Source organism: Hordeum vulgare, chromosome 7H (genome assembly GCF_904849725.1).
Source record: "Hordeum vulgare subsp. vulgare chromosome 7H, MorexV3_pseudomolecules_assembly, whole genome shotgun sequence".
In the NCBI taxonomy this organism is placed as follows: domain Eukaryota; kingdom Viridiplantae; phylum Streptophyta; class Magnoliopsida; order Poales; family Poaceae; genus Hordeum; species Hordeum vulgare.
Genome location: NC_058524.1, coordinates 624,592,332 through 624,610,546, shown reverse-complemented (window position 1 = coordinate 624,610,546; position 18,215 = coordinate 624,592,332). Strand labels below are relative to the sequence as shown.

Genomic DNA, 18,215 nt, shown 5'->3' with positions numbered 1-18,215 from the left:
CACGACGCCGCGCCGAGCTCATACCTATGCGCTTATTTTTGCCGATCAGGAACGGAGAATACGTAACGGACAAGGAACGATCCGAGACGTCGGATCGTGGCTGTTACCGACTCGGACGTGGGCTTGGCCCACGTCTCTCCACCCAGCCGCCTTTATAAGCACGCGATCGCCTACCCTAGCCGTCACGGAAATCAGATCACATCTGCCTCACGCCTTCGTTCCTTGACTGCTGCTGCCGCCGGCGACTCCGTCCCGTTTACCGCGTACACGGTCGACGGGAGAGCAGGCCTCCGAAACCTCGCCTCTCCGGTTCCTGTACGGGAGAGGGGCGATTAGGTTTTTGGGGAGCGATCACGCGACTGCTCGCCTCCGTCCGTCTGCTTCGTCTACGTCCGCGTCGCCCTCGTCATCGTCATGTCTTCACCAAGCGAAGCTGATCGTCTCCGCGAGGAAGCCGAGAAGAAGACGGCAGAGGATACTGCCGCCGCCGCCGCTGCTGCTACGGCCAACTGGCCGATTGGAGGGTATGACTCGTTTATCCTCATGTTCGTATTTATCCTAGCAGTACTACTTGTTTGCATAGATGTATCCACTATATGCGTAGTATGTGCTAGGTTAGCTCAAGATCAGTATGTCATTAGTCTAGTCAATGCCATGCTAGTTATTATTTTGTGGATTAATGTACTCGGAAATTTGCCTATTTACTCAACAGAAAGAACCAGAGTTTGGAGAAGAGTTTGTCGGAGACGGTCATGCGATCTAGGACGCTTCATGGTCAGAATGCATGTAGGTTAAGGGTCATGTGATCTAGGACGCTTCACGGTCAGAATGCATGTAGGTTAAGGGCCATGTGATCTAGGACGCTTCACAGTCAGAATGCCTATAGGTTGAGGCAAATGGCATGGGTTCACATTATCCTCCAAGTTATCCGCATTTCAGTAGTATGTTGGTGTGTACTTTCCCTAATGGCTCTATTTGTATCAGACATTATGTATGAATGTAAGGCTCTTATTATTCAGTATACATGTGTTCAATGAGCATTGATCTCTGGAATCACTATAAACGTGCATTCGGCGATCTTGACAACAGTTTCCAATTCTTTACGCTTAGAAATGTTTCAGAATTAGTTACCCACTTTTCTATGCTTAGAAATAATTCAGAAGCAATCATCCTCATATTCTGTAAGTTGGTGTGCTTTAGAAATAATTCAGAAGCAATCATCCTCATATTCTGTAAGTTGGTGTGCTGGTGTGGAGCAGATAAAGATTGCACAGCTCTTTCAAATCTCATGTAAGGCCTTATAAGATATTCAATTCCAGTCGGGGAGACAAACTTTCTGCTATGTGCAATTTCCATCTTTTTTATCTTTGTTACATGTTTCCAGTTTACCAACAATTTATCAACAATGAACACAATAAAAAAAATCTTGCAATCCTCAACACCAATCACTTCACACTCAGGTACTGGCAGAACGAACGGAGAAGAGAACATTTTGCTTCAGAACACAATCATAGTTCATCCTGTGGCTGTTCTGATCATGTGTTTGCGCGCCGCTTCGGCCCGAGTAGGCTGGTCATCATCCTGAGCACACAAAGAAAAAACATAACCAGAGATCAGCATAAACGCGATCACCGTGTTGTTTCACTGCTGATGTAGAACTGAACACTAACTAACCTCTGGATCCGGTTCCGCGGCTTTCTGCAGCAGCAGCAGCAGCAGCAGCCAGAATTCCAAACAAGAAACTCAGACAGTCAGTTAATGCTTCCCCCGTCTCTCTTCAGTAAGTTACGTAAGAGCGCGCACACTTGCCTTTCTTTCGGCCTCACTACGATCTCATCACGCACCACCGCAGCGCCTGCTGTCGAGGTCGAGGTCGAGGCTGTGGTCCTGGGGGGCTGCTCCGCTATTCTAGGCACAGTCTTCACCTGAATGAGAGAAAAGACATGTGGTCACTTGATCAGACCTGCTCTTGGTTGAATTGTGCATTGGCCGCTGAAGCTGATACACCGGGATCGTGAACTCACCAGGTTCCTGTACTGAAGATTGTAGAACATCTGCAGGTACCGCTGCTTGGCCGCTCTCTCCTCCTTGTTCAGAGTCCTCCAGAAGCTATACATCGATCCCATGTTCAGCACTTTAGTTGCGTAGATCTTCCATGTGTAGCTGCCATCATGTGTAGCACACGGTTAAATTTTCACACCAGGTCATATAGGAAGGTTGGTGTTGACCATTCACGAGGCAGGGTAAGGGTCGGCGTCTACCATTCGTAGATGCGCTGAAGTCCGGCAGTGGACACCTTGTTCCAGTAGCTTGGGTCTTCCTTGCACTTCTGGAAGAAGTCTGCAATCTTGGTCCCTGCCTCCCTGCCGTTCGTCGGGTTTATGTGGAAACCCGAGATGCCGTCGACAATGATCTCCGCTGGCCCTCCCTGGTTTGTCGCGAAGGTTGGAAGCCCGCAGTTCATCGCCTCGATGACTGTTAGCCCAAATGCTTCGTAAAGTGCAGGCTGAAACCAGAGATGTGCATTATGGTTCAGGCTTTTATGTAACGGCTGGTTACTGTGAAGCATAGATTTCAGAGGATGGAGGCATATATTGTTCATGCCCAAACAGTTAGTATTGCATACCTGAACAAATGCACCCTTTGTATCCGCAATGTAACGGTACAGCTCGCCGTTACGGACACGGTCAGTCTGTGCCTTGATCCAGCGGATCTGTCCTTTCAGCTGGTACTTGTCGATCAAATTATGCATCTTGTTGATCTCGTCTATCTCTTCTCGGTCCTTGGATTGTGCGGCATTTAGGAGGCCTGCGACGACAACGAGGTTCACAAGGTCCCTGACCTTCTTGTTCTGGCCATACCACTCCACTAGTCCAGTGATGTTCTTCACCTTATCTAGCCTTGCCATCGAGAAGATGATTGGCTTACTTCTGTCTGCCAGATACCCTCTGAATTTGGTAGCATCACAACAGTTAGTAACCTTGTCCGATCAAATAAAACTATACGTGTTTCCAAGGGACTTGACTTACATGTGTTCATCTGTATCCACCTTGCTGTAGAGTAACTCCTCAATCTGTGGGTGTAAACCTGTCAGCCGCTTCTGCTTCTGTGTGTAGGGGAAGTAGACGGTCTGATCGGCACCAGGCGCAGCAATGTTGAATTTTGGATCAAAGACATTGATGCCCGTGGAGAAGCGGCAAAGCCCAGGCATTGTGAATGCGTAGTGGTGTTCATATTGACCAGGCTTCTCTTTGCTGCATAATATGTCCATGTTAGAAGTTTCTAGGGCAAGTACTCGAGCACTGTTAGAGTACTGAAGTTACAGTAATATTCAGTCTACTGACCTCCCAGCAATCTCTTGGTATGTGCTAGTTATGATGAAGTCCGTAGTGTTCATGGCAATCATATCTGCAGTGAATTGGCAGGAGAAGTGGTATTTTTGGTCCAGCTCTCTCCACTTAGCATCTGAGTTCTCATACTTCGTCTTCTCGAGAGCATGTGCAATTGTTCCCTGTCAGGAAGACCACTTAGGGATGTCATGTCAACTGTGATTGGTGGTAAAAGAAATCTTGAGGGCTTTTATTTGATTAGAAGACATTTTTTTAACCTGTGTGACTCCTAGCTTGCTTGACATGAGGGACGCCACCAAGTTTCCGTCAGTGTAGTTGCCAATGATCAAGTCTGGTTTGCCCTCTAGAATGTCAAGGATCTTGGCAGAAGCATCCTGAAATCATATCGGGATAATTTTTTACTCAAGATCACTCACACAAGAGTACTGATTGTTAATAATTCGCAGCTGGCAAACCTGAGTGTATCTCTCTAGGTAAGGGTAAATGTCAAACCGGGACACCCACTGGCGCAAATCCTTTCCGTCTTCTGTCTTGAACGGCACACGGAGTATGTGTGAATATTTCGTATTCTCAACCGGTTCGAGCTCCACATTACATTTTGTTCCTTTGGAATCTGGTATCAGTCTTGTTAGCTGCAGCACAATAGTAGCCATTAGTTTAGCTGCAGCACAATAGTAACCATTAGAAATGACATGTATGAATGGCTAGGATCATAGCTTTACCACAAGAATCTTTGGTGTTATGTGCAAACCCTGCTGCTTGATCCTCTGCACCAGCTCCTCTTCCATGGACCTGACTTGGTCCAGGATGTAGACAACCTGTCACAGAAAAACCATGCCTTCAGAATATGATACCCTGAACAGTATTATCTCCTATTGTTTGCTAATATCGATACCTGACCGCCGGTGTCTGGCAATCCTAGAACCTTCTCTTGGCCAAAGTAACCATGGATGGAGAAGACGACAATGTTAAATATGGATGGGACCCTGCCGAAGAACTTCTCCATGTTGATAGGATCTGGTGCCTGGAGCACTTCAGATAGGAAATTCAGAGTCTCCTTGCACCTTTCCGCGTTTTCACCCCATCCTTTCTCTAACCCCCACTCCTGAAATCTGCAAGACAATATGTAAAGAAACCTTAGGAATAGTTGCATATTTCTGCACAATGAATTTTACGTCTACTTAATATGGCAGTACATCACCTCTGTTCAAATTTCAAATATGGTGTGAATTTTGGCAGCCCGCTAACAAAAACTTCTGCAAGGAGCAGCGCTGTCTGAAGTTTGTCCACCGTGTCGATCGTGTCGTTCACCATCAGTTTCTGCATGTTCATAAGGATATGTAAGTTCAATCTGTCTGTTACTTCTGATCTTCTGATAGTCTCTGTGATATGGATGACTGAACTCTTTACCTCGCCGCGGTGATTCAGGGTGAGCAAATAGTCTAGCAATGGCTTCATGCTTTCAGGCTTGTCGTTCAGCTTTGAAGACATGAATTTGGAGACAAACTGCATCCCATTCCCTATGGACGAGGGCAGCGTCAGATGAGGTGTTGAGAGGTCAAGAGCGCCAAAATCAACTTCCAATGAATTGTCATCCTTGGCCCTGAAATTCACATGAACAGACCGTATTTTCAGATTCAGGATTTTACTCATTTAGCACCTCTCTGATCCATGTAAAAGCTCACATTATATTGGGCAAGACATACCATTTCTCATCATATAAGGTCTCTTTGAACTTCAGGTACTCTGACGGAGTGATTCCCTCGACGGACAGATCATCAGAGTGAACTTTGACATATTCCCAGATACCAGGATTCATTCTGACAGCGAATGCAACGAACGGTGGTAGCACTACTGCTTCCTGCAAACATACAGGTTATTCGAGTTAATATGTTCCATCCTAATGCTAGCTACATAAGAGAATTAGTCATTTTAAAGAGAAAATAACCTGCGTCGAACAAATAATGTAACCGAGAAAGCCTTCAACAAGCTTTTCCTTCTCAGCTTTGTCATCTAGTGATTTTTCCAGCTCCTCCACAAGCTGCTGGTTCTTCAAGAGCCTTCTGCCCTTCGATACATACCTAAAACATTTTTTGTCCCACATTTCAGGATGACACGGCTTCCACAGCAGCAATATTTCTTGATGCAATGCATCACATAAAGAACTCATTACATGTACTCCCTCCGTCCGGAAATACTTGTCGGAGGAATGGATAATAATGGATGTATGTGTTTTATTTCTAGATACATCCATTATTATTCACTTTTGTGACAAGTAATTCCGGACGGAGGGAGTATTAAAGAACACACTCCAAGTTTGGTTTATAGTACCTTTGGAAGCACCTCTTCATCTGGTACCGGCTTTGTTGCAGCGCATCAGGCATGCTTTCAGCGATGCTGTCCATTCTCTTGAAGCTGAGCTTGGAGGCCATGGTGGGAGACTACCAGGCTTGATAAACTGGGTGGAGAAGGTCCAAGAACTATTTGGGGAGAAGCAACTACGAAGGAATGTTGCTGAGAAGATTGTGATTGCCTGGGTGCTGATGGACAACAATTTATAGAAGATGGCACAAAACTTCCCTCCATGGAGAAAGATTTATTTTCTCTGGACATGGCTGGAAATGCAAGGTAGATGATGCTAAGCTGAAAGGAGAAAGCACAATGCCTGGGAGAAGTTATTCCAAAGAAACACACAAGGCAAGAAAGGCGGCATTGCATCATGACACTGTAAGATTCCTCAAGACTTGTCACCATTTCTTATCCCTTTGCCAGCAGTTTTGACGTCCAGACGTGAGGCATTAGGTAAACTTTTTGCCATTGGACATCCACACTAGGCCAAGAACTTTCAGAAGATCACAAAAGGCAATCAAAGCATATTCTCTCCTGCTCGGGTTAAGCTTCCTTAAACTTTCAGAAGATGCACAGCAAATTGCTGGCTACCTGATATGAAGCAAGAGACCAGGGATCACCTTGTTGCAATCTCAATGCAGAAGGGAACTCCAGAGCATCAAATTAAAAAAAAAAAAGATACATGAGCTGAGCTCTTTATTTCAGAAACTTGATGGCATCAAAGAGATATACAAGCAAAAAAGTTCCTTGACCAGAACACAAGAGATTGTAGCATCCATCTCCATTCAAGGTATTCAACAAATTGAGAGAATCTAGTTTCAGGTTAATTTCGAAATTTGCGCACACAAGTTTGCCAATTACATAAATATAGATAGAAAACATTCTGACACGAAAAGAAAAAAAAAACAAATCCATGTACACAAGTGGCAATACTTTACACTCATCAAAATCCATCAAGCTCAATCTTTACAATTTACAAATCGCCAGAACCAGGAAACGGAAAAGAATCACACATTGAGTACTGGTGAAGGATTTAAGCCAAGTTCAGTACTGGGAAAGGGAGAAAAATGGTCATCTGCTGACTGATTCACCAAAAATACCCTACTCATTCCACGGGCCTCATCAAACCATTTCTAGTAACAACACGACGACTCCCTGATGTAAAACACGACATCTCCTGGAGCAGTCGGGACGGGCGGACCAAAACATGTCTACCAAACAGCTGCCAAATACTCCTGCAAGTACTTAAACCATATTAAACCATATCGTTCGAGAGATTAAGGATAAGATGACAACTTCACAAGTACTGAAAAGCGGAAAAGAAGACAGCATACCAAAATTTTTAGGTAGACTTCTCTTCACACTGAGCATTCGTCTCGTAGATGCGACGGGCCTTGTTGTACCTTATGTACTTCTTGCCATCAGTGCTTGTGATGCGCACCTCAGGGATCTGCTGTACAACGTGCCAGTTCTTCCCGCCCTCCAGGCAGCTCCTGAGTAAAGGGAGTGTGCACTGCAGCTCGAACCGACGCAGGCCATTGGCCTGCAAACGGATCAGCAGCTCCAGCCATCGTGGGAACGCGATACTCCAGAAGATGACCAACTCCTCGAAATAGTATGTCTCTGTGGATGGGGGGAACACAAGCCTGAGATGCTGCAGCGTGTCGAGGCCCGACACGTGCTTCAGCTTGGAGCAGTCGTCAATGGTGAGGGACTTGAGCGCGGGCAGGTTGGAGATCTTCTGAAGCGCCCTGTTGTCCTTCAGATAGAGTTCATCAGAAAGTTTTGGCAGGTCCTTTATCTCTGTAAGGCAATGCGCACCCTCGACACGAAGGTCACACAGAGCAGCGTCCTTCAGACCTTCTGGCAGAGCTTTGAGTTTAGGGCAGAACTGTATGTGCAGTGACTTAAGACAAGGCAGCAATGTCTGGCTCTCTTCCACAGTTAAGGACCAGTCTTCCAGACTCTTCATGTTTCTTAGCTTCAAAACCTCAAGCTTGGGGAATGAGATGGCTTGCGACATCACAGTGGTACCAAGGAATTCAGAACCAATGGTGACAACTGAGTCTGCATTTGAGATTTGCAGGGACTTGAGCTGGTTCAGGCGGCCAAGCGCAGGCAGAGTGGTGCATGACATGCAGTTGTCAAGATCAAGGAAGGCAAGGGCAGGGAAGGAGGTGCTTAGCTTGGGACCAGCCATCCAGTTTGGGAACTTTCGACCTTGGTAATTCTTGATTACGAGCTTCTCGACGCTCCGGGGTGGGGTGAGCTCATTCCATATCTTTTCACTCACTTTAGCTGAATCATCTCTAATCCACTGAGCATTGCTTACTTCATGTTCGTCATTTTCTTCTTTCTCTGCACCCTCTTGGTCCTCCTGTTCTTCCCCATTCTCTTCTTCTTCGAATAATGCTGCTTGCTCAGACAGGTGTAGAACCTTCAGGAATGGCTTGTTTGCAAGTGCAGCAGCTCCCGAAGTAGCCCTATCAAGTCTATCTATATCAAGGTACCTCAACTGAGACAAGGCTCTAAGGTGAACCAAGTCACAGCCCTCAGGATCATTGTTGTCCTGACCAATGAGTAGACCAGACAGATGGTTAAGATGCTTCAATTCACCCACACCTTTCGGCACATAGCGTAGGGAAGTCCCCTCGAGACAAAGGCATCTAAGCTCTTGCAGTTCACTTATGGACCAAGGGAGTTTCTGTAATCTTTGACAGCCTTGAAGGCTCAAGGTCTGCAAATTTACGAGGAAGCCGACGGAGGAGGGTAGGTCGCTGACCTGAGTCCCGTCAAGATTGAGGTACCTCAGATGTCGCAAGGTGCCAACGGATTTCGGGAGAGCCTCTATAGCTGTCTTGCTAAGGTCCAAGACACGCAAGCACGTGGCTGACTCGAGAAGAAGATTGTCTATTACTCTGACATTCGGGCTGTTGAAGAGCATCAGTGACCTCAGGCTCATCTGCTGCTTCACTGTAATCGGATCTTCCAAGCTGTTCTCCACGTTACACAATGCAAGATGTCGAGGCTTTGACAACGAGGACAACGCGCCCATGCTCGAACTCTCCTGACCGTCAATTAAGATACTCTCATCTGTTATCAGAAAGCGGGCCAGCGAGCGTAGGAGATCATGTGTTATCCAGCACTGGTCAAGATTGTCAGGGTCAGGCTGTAACAAGTTTCTGCCTATCAACTCCAGATAGTACTCTTCAGCAGACTCTTCCAGTTCCTTGTTCTCTCTGGCCTTGACAAGGCCTTCGGCAATCCAGTGCCGCACAAGATCAAAGCGACGAATGGGGCAGTCCTCTGGATACAGAGAGCAGTGGAGGAAGCACTCCTTGAGTTCAGAAGGCAGATCGACATAGCTCAAGTAGAGAGCCTGTGGCACCTGTTGAAGCAACGGCCGCATGGACCAAGAGTCGCTCTTCAGGATCATCTCCCACTCGTCCCTGCTCGTGCCTCTCGACCTCAGGACGCCAGCGATGACCTTGATTGCCAGAGGATGGCCTTTGCATTTCTCCGCGATCTTCATGCCGACATCCTCTAGTGCTTTGACCTCTTCTGAATTAGACTCGAGGAAGACCTGTTCGCGCAGTAACGCCCAGCTGTTATCCGCGTCCATTTTGTCGACACGGTGGACGACTGCCTTCAAGCCTGTCGCCACTTCCTCGTCCCGTGTCGTGACCAGTATTCTGCCTCGTGCCACGCCGTCTCCCAGAGGATCTTTCAGCAGATCGTCCCATATCCCCGGGCTGTCCAGGTCATCCAAGACAATGAGAAACCTCTTTGAAAGAGCAGAGCTGAGGAGGCTGAGAAGTTCCTTCTTGTTCTCTGCATCATCCCCAACATTTACGCCGGCGCCTGCAATGATCTTCTTCAAGAAGGCAACCTCGGACAGATCCTTGGACATCTTCACCCACACGCAGATGGGGAAGTTTTCGTTCATCCTCTCATCAGTGAATATCTCCCTGGCAAGCGTGGTCTTGCCGATCCCCACCGCGCCGACGATGGCGAAGACTTCCACCTTCTTCTTGCCCTCCCTGAGCAGCCTCGGCACGAGGCCGCCCACGGAGTTCCGGACCTGCGTCCCCACGGCCGCGCGAGGCTTGGCTGCGTCGTCCTGGCAGCTCCTGGACATTTCAGTACTGAACCAATCCCTCCTGGCGCGGGAGTGCACAGATGGTCCGGCGGCGGGGAGCAGTGGCATCTCGTCCTCGATCTCCCTGAGCCTGATGTCGATGTCCCGGATGGCGAAGCCGATCTCGTGGTGGAACTTCTGGGGGCCGGAGTAGCGGAAGCAGGAGAACATGAAGGCGCAGCGGACCTTGGGCGTGGGCGGGTGGTCGTCGGCGAGGATCTTGGCGCCCTCGGCGGCGCAGACGTCGAGCACGTCGTCCACCTCGTACATGACGTCCTTGACCTGCACCACCCACCCGTCCACCCGGGAGCTCAGCACCCGCCGCCGCTCCTCGTGGGAGACGACGGCGTTGATGCGCGCCAGCGTGGCCAGCAGGCCCCGCACGTTGTCCCGGATGCCCAGCGCGCCGCAGGCCTCCTGCCCGGCGAACTCCTCCAGCGCCGCCGCGCACCGCTTCACGTACGAGTCCAGCACCACCGCCATGGCTGGATCCTCCCGTTCGGCTTGCTTGCGCAGAGCTGCAGCAACGACGACGACGAAATGTGAATCAGTAATTTGCGTCGGCGCGCGGGAATAAAAGTGGATCCTTTGAACGGTGATTAGGGGGGGCTAATTGATTGATTTGCAAAGATTCGTTCATTTTGCAAAAATAAATGGAGATTCTTTCCCCAATTAATTCGATTCGATTTGAGGATCAAATCAGGCCGACAGAGGAAACGGAAACTAGTAGCATCTAGACACCACAAATTCCTCTTCAATTACTACGCAACAAATTAATCAACAAACGAACAAACAAAAAGGAAAGAACAAACTCCATCTACTACCAGATCAGGAGCGCATCCTTGAAGCACAATAAATAACTGACAAACTGCTCCTCGATCGATGGATGGATTGATTGATTGATGATTACCTGTTGAAAACTGCTCCTCGATGGATGGATGGATGGAAGATAATTAGAGCGAGAGGAGGAGAGGGAGAGGGGGCAGGAGGAAGAGGAAGGCGGGGAGCCAAGGGCGGCGACGGCGGGTGCCAGCCACCACCTCAATGGCGACCACCCTCCCCTCCTCCCTGCTTTCCCAACCCAGCCAAAAGAGCGCGCCTCTAAATGGATCTGCCCCCGTCCCACTCCCAGGACACTTTCCTCCCCCCAAAATTTCTCCCCACCTCACAGCTCAGGATCCTCTGATCCAGACACAAACTCCATTCTTCTCTCTTCCGGTAGGTGGCAGCACGGACGGTCACAACAACCTGTCACACCTCCATTTTCTCCTCCAGGCCCCTGGAAGACTGCCGTCGTACAAACTACATCATGGACGCAATCAGGGGCCATGGACGGGAGGCTCCGGAGCTTGGCAGGGACGTTGGCTCGATACCGGAGGAGTGTGAGGGGTGGTGGGCGAAGAGTGGAGGAGAGCAGAGCAGAATTGGTCAGGCTATTTCTGTAATCAGGCTCGCAGCAGTGGACAGCAACATCTATTGGATGGCATGGAAAAAAGGGAAATTCAAAGGCATGAGCAGTGCAAATAAAAACATGTTTTTTTGGCGAATCATAAGGAATGAAAAGATTTGCTTTTTAAATTTGGTGTGAACTTTGCCGTCCAAATTTCTGTGAATCACAGCATAATCATGTGAATGGATGAATGATTTTCGTGTCAGCATCAGACGCGACCTGGCTGGGCAAGAAAGAACGGTCAGCTGCCGACATGATTCCATCGTTGAGATGATCGTTGGGGTGACTATTTTTCTAAATAATGGCTTTCTTTTATGCGTAGTGGAGGGCCTGCAACGACTAAATCAAGCAAGGAGTTGCTGTCATGTCGGTGAACACATTTCTTTATTCCGCTAGTTATTAAGAATAGCTCCATCATGGCATGGCACCAAATGGAGTCTTCATGCTAGGTTGTTCTAGACACCACACAACACAACAAGAACGTCGTTGCTCCTATATAAAAATCTGTTATTTCTAAATAGATGCGACCCACTACCTAACCGAGCATCTAGGGCTCGCTCGTCGTCTGAGTGATGCTCATGTCATCCAACACTCGTTGCATGCATGGTGCACAAAGTCGAGCATCCATGTGCCGCACTAGCACCATTCCACCACACATCATGTGTCCTTCGCCAAACATGCCACCCACGCTTATCACCATCCCCAGATGTACGGTGATTATTGTTGCATGCCAGATCAAATGGGATTTGACACAACCATCAGCATACCGACGTTGCACGCATCGTGAAAGTGGTCACCGCCACCTCGAACTCTAGCCCCGGTCCATCAATGCCCGCACAACAGGTGGAGATGCTCGCACTTGTATCGAATCACATATTAGAGACGGTTTTGGTCCATGGGCCTACGGTGGTATCGCGATCCATCTCAAATCACATAGCCCCTAGGCGCCCCATGTAGGCACCTACAAGCCTACGCCTCTTATGCCTCCCTTAGTGCCTCCTTTGACCTCAACCCTTGTTACTCTAAACAGTTATGTCATATTTCTCAATTGCCCCGCTACCACTTCAAGTTCTAGGGTGATCTTCGTTTTCATCTCTAATCTGGTACTCAGGCATAGGGGGATTTATCTCCATCTTTACCGATGTTGACTCCATGCTCCGAGATGAGTTCTAAGTAGTCCACCCCCTAGGATATGGGTTCACGACGGTAGCAAAGATATGATTTCTCCACTTTGTAGCTCAATACAATGGCCATGTGAGTTGCCCTGCAAGATTATGGTTAATCTGATGTTAACTCTTTATGTTCACATTTATGAATGTTATATGTTTGATTTAATATAGATGCATATTTCTCTTGGGATGCATGTCTAATCTGGCCATTTTAGATAGGTGATCAATAGTGTGAAATGTGTGCATTACTTAGGTTTAATCTTGCAAGTAAACTACCACAATGACGGAAAGTGGAAAAAACATGCATTGTATTAATACTACTAATGTTTGTATGAGGACTAAACTGGGTCATATGAACAATAGCATGCCATCTTGGTCGAAGCAATTAACTGTGTTTAGTGTTTGCACTTAATGTTTGGATGGTGCAGAGGGTATCTCGGCGTGCAAACGAATTATTAACTAGATGCAAGGAGGTTCTCGGTGTATAGACTTATGGGTCCTACTACATATATAATATCAACACATAACTTGATAATCCACAAGTGTAGGGGATCGCAAAAGTCTTCAATGAAAGTATCACACCCAATTTTTTGATTCGACACAAAGAAAACCAATAGACTTAAATAGAATAACAATGATCAAAAGCGTAGGCATGGGGATGGATAATGGACATTGCATGGATAGAAACAATATTCGACGATGCCACCCTTCTCACCGATCTCTGCATAGACTGTGTTGAGGTCCTCAGACCGGTGATCATAGAAGTCCAACCTATGGATCCATGGTGACATCAGACATGGGATGATGGGCGCTTTGTATGCATCGACATGAAAGTAAATGTAGCACATGAGCTCATGGTCTCCCAATGGGGACATGAGAGGCGGGGCTGCATGTTAGGGTCCATAATAGGGGATTAGGACATCGAGCTCAAATCGGATTGGGGATTGGCACTATTTATGTTGTTGCATCGAGGGCGTAGGTGTTGGAAATATGCCCTAGAGGCAATAATAAAATGGTTATTATCATATTTCCTTGTTCATGATAATCGTCTATTGTTCATGCTATAATTGTATTAACAGGAAACAGTAATACATGTGTGAATAAATAGATCACAATGTGTCCCTAGCAAGCCTCTAGTTGGCTAGCTCGTTGATCAATAGATGATCATGGTTTCCTGATCATGGACATTACTTGTCATTGATAACGGGATCACATCATTGGGAGAATGATGTGATGGACAAGACCCAATCCTAAGCATAGCACTAGATCGTATTGTTCGTATGCTAAAGTTTTTCTAATGTCAAGTGTCTTTTCCTTCGACCGTGAGATTGTGCAACTCCCGGATACCATAGGAGTGCTTTGGGTGTATCAAACGTCACAACGTAACTGGGTGACTATAAAGGTGCACTACGGGTACCTCTGAAAGTGTCTGTTGGGTTGTACAAATCGAGATCGGGATTTGTCACTCCGTGTGACGGAGAGGTATCTCTGGGCCCACTCGGTAGAACATCATCATGAGCTCAATGTGACTAAGGAGTTAGTCACACGATGACGTGCTATGGAACGAGTAAAGAGACTTACTGGTAACGAGATTGAACAAGGTATAGGTACACCGACGATCGAATCTCGGGCAAGTTCTATACCGACAGACAAAGGGAATTGTATACGGGATTGATTGAATCCTTGACATCGTGGTTCATTCAATGAGATCATCGTGGAACGTGTGGGAGCCACCATGGGTATCCAGATCCCGTTGATGGTTATTGGCCGGAGAACGTCTCGGTCATGTCTGCATGCTTCCCGAACCCGTAGGGTCTACACACTTAAGGTTCGATGACGCTAGGGTTATAGGGAAATGTTATATGAGGTTACCGAAAGTTGTTCGGAATCCTGGATGAGATCCCGGACGTCACGAGGAGCTCCGGAATGGTCCGGAGGTAAAGATTTATATATAGGATGGATGGTTTTGTACACCGGAAATGTTTCAAGCGTCACCGGTAGCATACGGGACCATCGGAACCACCAGAAATGGTCCCGGGGGTCCACCGGGAGGGGCCACCAGGCCCAAGAGGTAGCATGGCCCAAAAGAGGGAGGGAAACCAGCCCAAAGTGGGCTGGTGCGTGCTACTGGCTACGCCTATAGGGATTTCCTTAGCAAATATGCAAAGGATTCCCCCGCGGCCTTGGAGCTTTGCGTTGGTGTTCCCTTGAAGAGGAAAGGGTGATGTAGCACAGCGGCAGTAAGTATTTCCCTCAGTTTGAGAACCAAGGTATCAATCCAGTAGGAGGATCGCGTCAAGTCACAAGTACATGCACAAACACAAAGAGCTTGCACCCAACGCTATGAAGGGAAGTGAGAACTGAAAGCAAAAAGTAAACAAAGCAAAGTAAAAGTAAAAGCTGAGATGATAATTGCGAGTAGACCCGGGGGTCGTAGTGTTCACTAGTGGCTTCTCTCATGAAAGCAAGTAGATGGTGGGTGAACGAATTACTCTCGAGAAATTGATAGAACCACGCAAAGTCGTGACGTTATCTAAGGCAATGATTATATCTATAGGCATCACGTCCAAAACAAGTAGACCGATACTTTCTGCATCTACTACTATTACTCCACACGTCGACCGCTATCCAGCATGCATCTAGTGTATTGAGTTCATAAGAACAGGGTAACGCCTTAAGCAAGATGATGTAGATGGACAATCTCAAATCTATGATGATAAAGCCCATCTTGTTACCCTTGATGGCAACAACACGATGTGTGCCTTGCTGCCCCTTCTGTCACTGGGAAAAGTCACCGCACGGTATGAACCCAAAACCAAGCACTTCTCCCATTGCAAGAATCATAGATCTAGTTGGCCAAACAAACCCAAGACTCGGAGAGACTTACAAGGATATCAAATCATGCATATAAGAAATAAGCAAAGACTCAAATATAATTCATAGATAATCTGATCACAAATCCACAATTTATCGGATCTCGACAAACACACCGCCAAAGAGGATTACATCGAATAGATCTCCATGAAGATCATGGAGAACTTTGTATTGAAGATCCAAGAGAGAGAATAAGCCATCTAGCTACTAACTACGGACCCGTAGGTCTGAAGTAGACTACTCACGAGTCATTGGAGAGGCAATGATGTTGATGTAGAAGCCCTCCAGCTCCAAAGTCCCCTCCGGCAGGGCACCGGGAAGGGTGTCCAGATGAGATCTCGCGGAAACGGAAGCTTGTGGCGACGGAAAAGTGGTTTCGTGGACGCCCTTATTTTTTCTGGGATTTTAGGGAATATATAGGCCAAAGAGCTAGGGCAGGGGAGCTCCAGGGAGGCCACAAGCCAGGTGGCCGCGGGGCCCCCCTGGCCGCGGCTACAGGTCTTGTGGGCTCCCTGTGGGCCTCCTGCCTTGGCCCTCAAGTCCCCCGATCTTCTTCTGTTCTGGAAAAATTCATTTCGGGGATTTTATTCCGTTTGGACTTCGTTCCAAAATCAGATCCGAAAAGAGTCAGAAACACAGAAAAAACAGGAACTGACACTTGGCACTGAATTAATAAGTTAGTCCCAAAAAAGATATAAAAGGTATATAAAACATCCAAAGTTGACAAGATAACAGCATGAAACCATAAAAAATTATAGATACGTTTGAGACGTATCAAGCATCCCCAAGCTTAACTCCTACTCGTCCTCGAGTAGGGAAGTGATTAAGAATGAATTTTTGATGCTTTCATGCTACCTAGCATAGATGTCCTTGTAACTCCTCTTATGTGACGTGAATGTTCAGATCCGTTAGATTCAAAACAATAGTTTGCTATTGACGTGGAGACAATAATACTTCAAGCAAACTAGCAAGGTAATCATGAACTTTTAAAATAACAAGGCCAAAAGATAGTTATCCCCACAAAATCATATAGTCTGGCTATGCTCTATCATCCTTGCACAACGAATTTAAATCATGCACAACCTCGGTATTGGCCAAGTAATTGTTTTCACACCTTTACTTTCTCAAAAAATTTCAACTCTCACGTAATACATGAGCGTGAGCCATGGTTTTAGCACTATAAGTGGAATGGAGTGTGGGGGAGGTTGCAAGGCAAACAAGGAGAAGATGGTCACATTGACTAGGCATATCAATGAGCTATGGAGATGCTCATCAATAGATATCAATGTGAATGAGTAGGGACTGCCATACAAATGATGCACTTGAGCTAAGAGTATGTGAAAGCTCTTAAAGAAAACTAGTGGGTGTGCATCCAACTTGCTTGCTCACGAAGACCTAAGGCAATTTTGAGGAAGCCTATCATTGGAATATACAAGCCAAGTTATATAATGAAAATTTCCCAATAGCTATATGGTGGTGACAAAACGAGAGACTCTTAATCATGAAGATCATGGTGCTTAATAAGCACAAGTGTGGAAAGATAGTAGCACTGTCCCTTATCTCTTTTTCTCTCATTTTTTTTGGTGGGCTCTTTGGCCTCTTTTTTTATATATTTTTTATTTTTGTGGCCATCTTTGGCCTGTTTTTGTAAATGGGCTTCGCTGGCCTCTTTTATTTCCTCGCATGGGATAATGCTCCATCAATGATGATCATCACACTTACAACTCAAAACTTAGAGCAATGACGACTCTATATGAAATGCCTTCGGTAGTGTACCGTGACAATGATCTAGCATGGCATAGACATCAATGGAAACATCATGCTAGCTATCTTATGATCATGCAATGGCTATGTAGAAGTTGTGGTACATGTCATGGTGGTAGTTGCATGACAATATATCTCGGAATGGCTTTGAAAAAGCCATAGTAGGTAGGTATGGTGGCTGTTCTGAGGGAGGCTAATGGTGGTTTTATGCACCGGCGAAAGTTGCACGGCACTAAAGAAGATAGTGATGGTGGAAGGTGAAAGTGCATCTAAACCATGGACTCAACATTAGTTATGAAGAACTCATATACTTGTTGCAAAAGTTTTAGTAGTAATTGAAACAAAGCATTCAACGCATACTCCAAGGGGAAGGGTTGGTAGGTATAAACCATCGCGCGATCCCGACCGCCACACAAAGGATGACAATCAATAAACTAATCATGCTCAGACTTCATCACATAGCGGTTCACCATACGTGCATGCTATGGGAATGTGACAGCCGAGACCGATGCCCCAGAAGATTCCCCTTTATTTCCGTTTCCATCGTGTGATTATATTTCGTTTGTTGCATCGTCATTTAGTTTGCATCGTAGCATCATGCATGGCATCTTGCATCGTCTGTCGCGTGTGGTGTTTTGCGTGTGTGTGCTTCGAGTGCTCTCCGAATCTTAGTGCGATAGTAGCTCCCCCTCTCTCCTCTTTTGTTTGTTTTGTGGTGGCGTAAAAGTTTCTGTTTTAACCCCTTCTAAAAAATCGTCTTCTTTTAAAAAAAAACAAGGAAAAAAATAGCGCGCTATTTGAAATAGCGCAGCCTTAAAAAAAATGCTATGAACAAATAGCGTGCTAATAGCGCGCTATTTTGCAAAATAGCATGTCACAAAACATTGTTCAGGTTTCAGCATATAGCAACACAAATGACAGATTTCAGCAGTTAAAACCGAGGAGGCGGCAAGAGGCGGCAAGAGGAGAGGAGGCTGCAAGCGGAGGAGGCGGCAAGAGGCGGTCGGCCGTGGCTGGAGGAGACGGGCGAAGCACCGGTGGCCGTCGCTGCCGCCGTCGCTCGATAGGTTTGGTTAGGGATTTAGGGTTCGCTTGGTAGGTTTGGTCGTCGCTATAGGTTT

At 46.8% G+C, this 18,215-nt stretch overlaps 2 protein-coding genes across 3 annotated transcripts; both read right to left on the bottom strand.

The window, feature by feature from the left end:
• Positions 1-1,277: 1,277 nt before the first annotated feature.
• LOC123412555 (sucrose synthase 7) lies at positions 1,278-6,316 on the bottom strand. 2 transcript variants are annotated; one of them, XM_045105506.1, is made up of 17 exons: positions 5,682-6,316; positions 5,299-5,431; positions 5,057-5,211; positions 4,761-4,953; positions 4,552-4,670; positions 4,246-4,462; positions 4,073-4,168; positions 3,806-3,982; positions 3,608-3,724; positions 3,345-3,511; positions 3,030-3,254; positions 2,627-2,948; positions 2,262-2,506; positions 2,025-2,163; positions 1,845-1,925; positions 1,675-1,698; positions 1,278-1,581 (listed from the first exon to the last, which is right to left on the bottom strand). In XM_045105506.1, exons 1-17 carry the CDS (start codon positions 5,780-5,782, stop codon positions 1,516-1,518), a joined length of 2,577 nt encoding a protein of 858 aa, XP_044961441.1. In that variant the 5' UTR covers positions 5,783-6,316; the 3' UTR covers positions 1,278-1,515. The 2 variants fall into 2 exon arrangements, with proteins under 2 accessions (XP_044961441.1, XP_044961440.1); XM_045105505.1 differs by having other exon boundaries at positions 1,810-1,925; positions 5,682-6,305.
• A 299-nt stretch (positions 6,317-6,615) lies between these two features.
• Positions 6,616-11,231, bottom strand: LOC123412554 (putative disease resistance RPP13-like protein 1). The gene is made up of 3 exons (XM_045105504.1): positions 10,748-11,231; positions 7,034-10,355; positions 6,616-6,934 (listed from the first exon to the last, which is right to left on the bottom strand). The coding sequence occupies exon 2, from the start codon at positions 10,318-10,320 to the stop codon at positions 7,042-7,044; it is 3,279 nt and encodes a 1,092-aa protein (XP_044961439.1). The 5' UTR covers positions 10,321-10,355; positions 10,748-11,231; the 3' UTR covers positions 6,616-6,934; positions 7,034-7,041.
• Between the last annotated feature and the right edge of the window lie 6,984 nt (positions 11,232-18,215).

What these genes read in the sequence shown, in the direction of transcription:
- LOC123412555 (XM_045105505.1), bottom strand. Translation starts at nt 5,782, where the DNA reads ATGGCCTCCAAGCTCAGCTTCAAGAGAATGGACAGCATCGCTGAAAGC. An exon ending in ACCTAGAGAGATACACTCAG is followed by an intron (nt 3,725 to 3,805) that starts GTTTGCCAGCTG and finishes ATATGATTTCAG; the next exon opens with GATGCTTCTGCCAAGATCCT. An exon ending in CTTCAGCGCATCTACGAATG is followed by an intron (nt 2,164 to 2,261) that starts GTAGACGCCGAC and finishes ACATGATGGCAG; the next exon opens with CTACACATGGAAGATCTACG.
- LOC123412554 (XM_045105504.1), bottom strand. Translation starts at nt 10,320, where the DNA reads ATGGCGGTGGTGCTGGACTCGTACGTGAAGCGGTGCGCGGCGGCGCTG.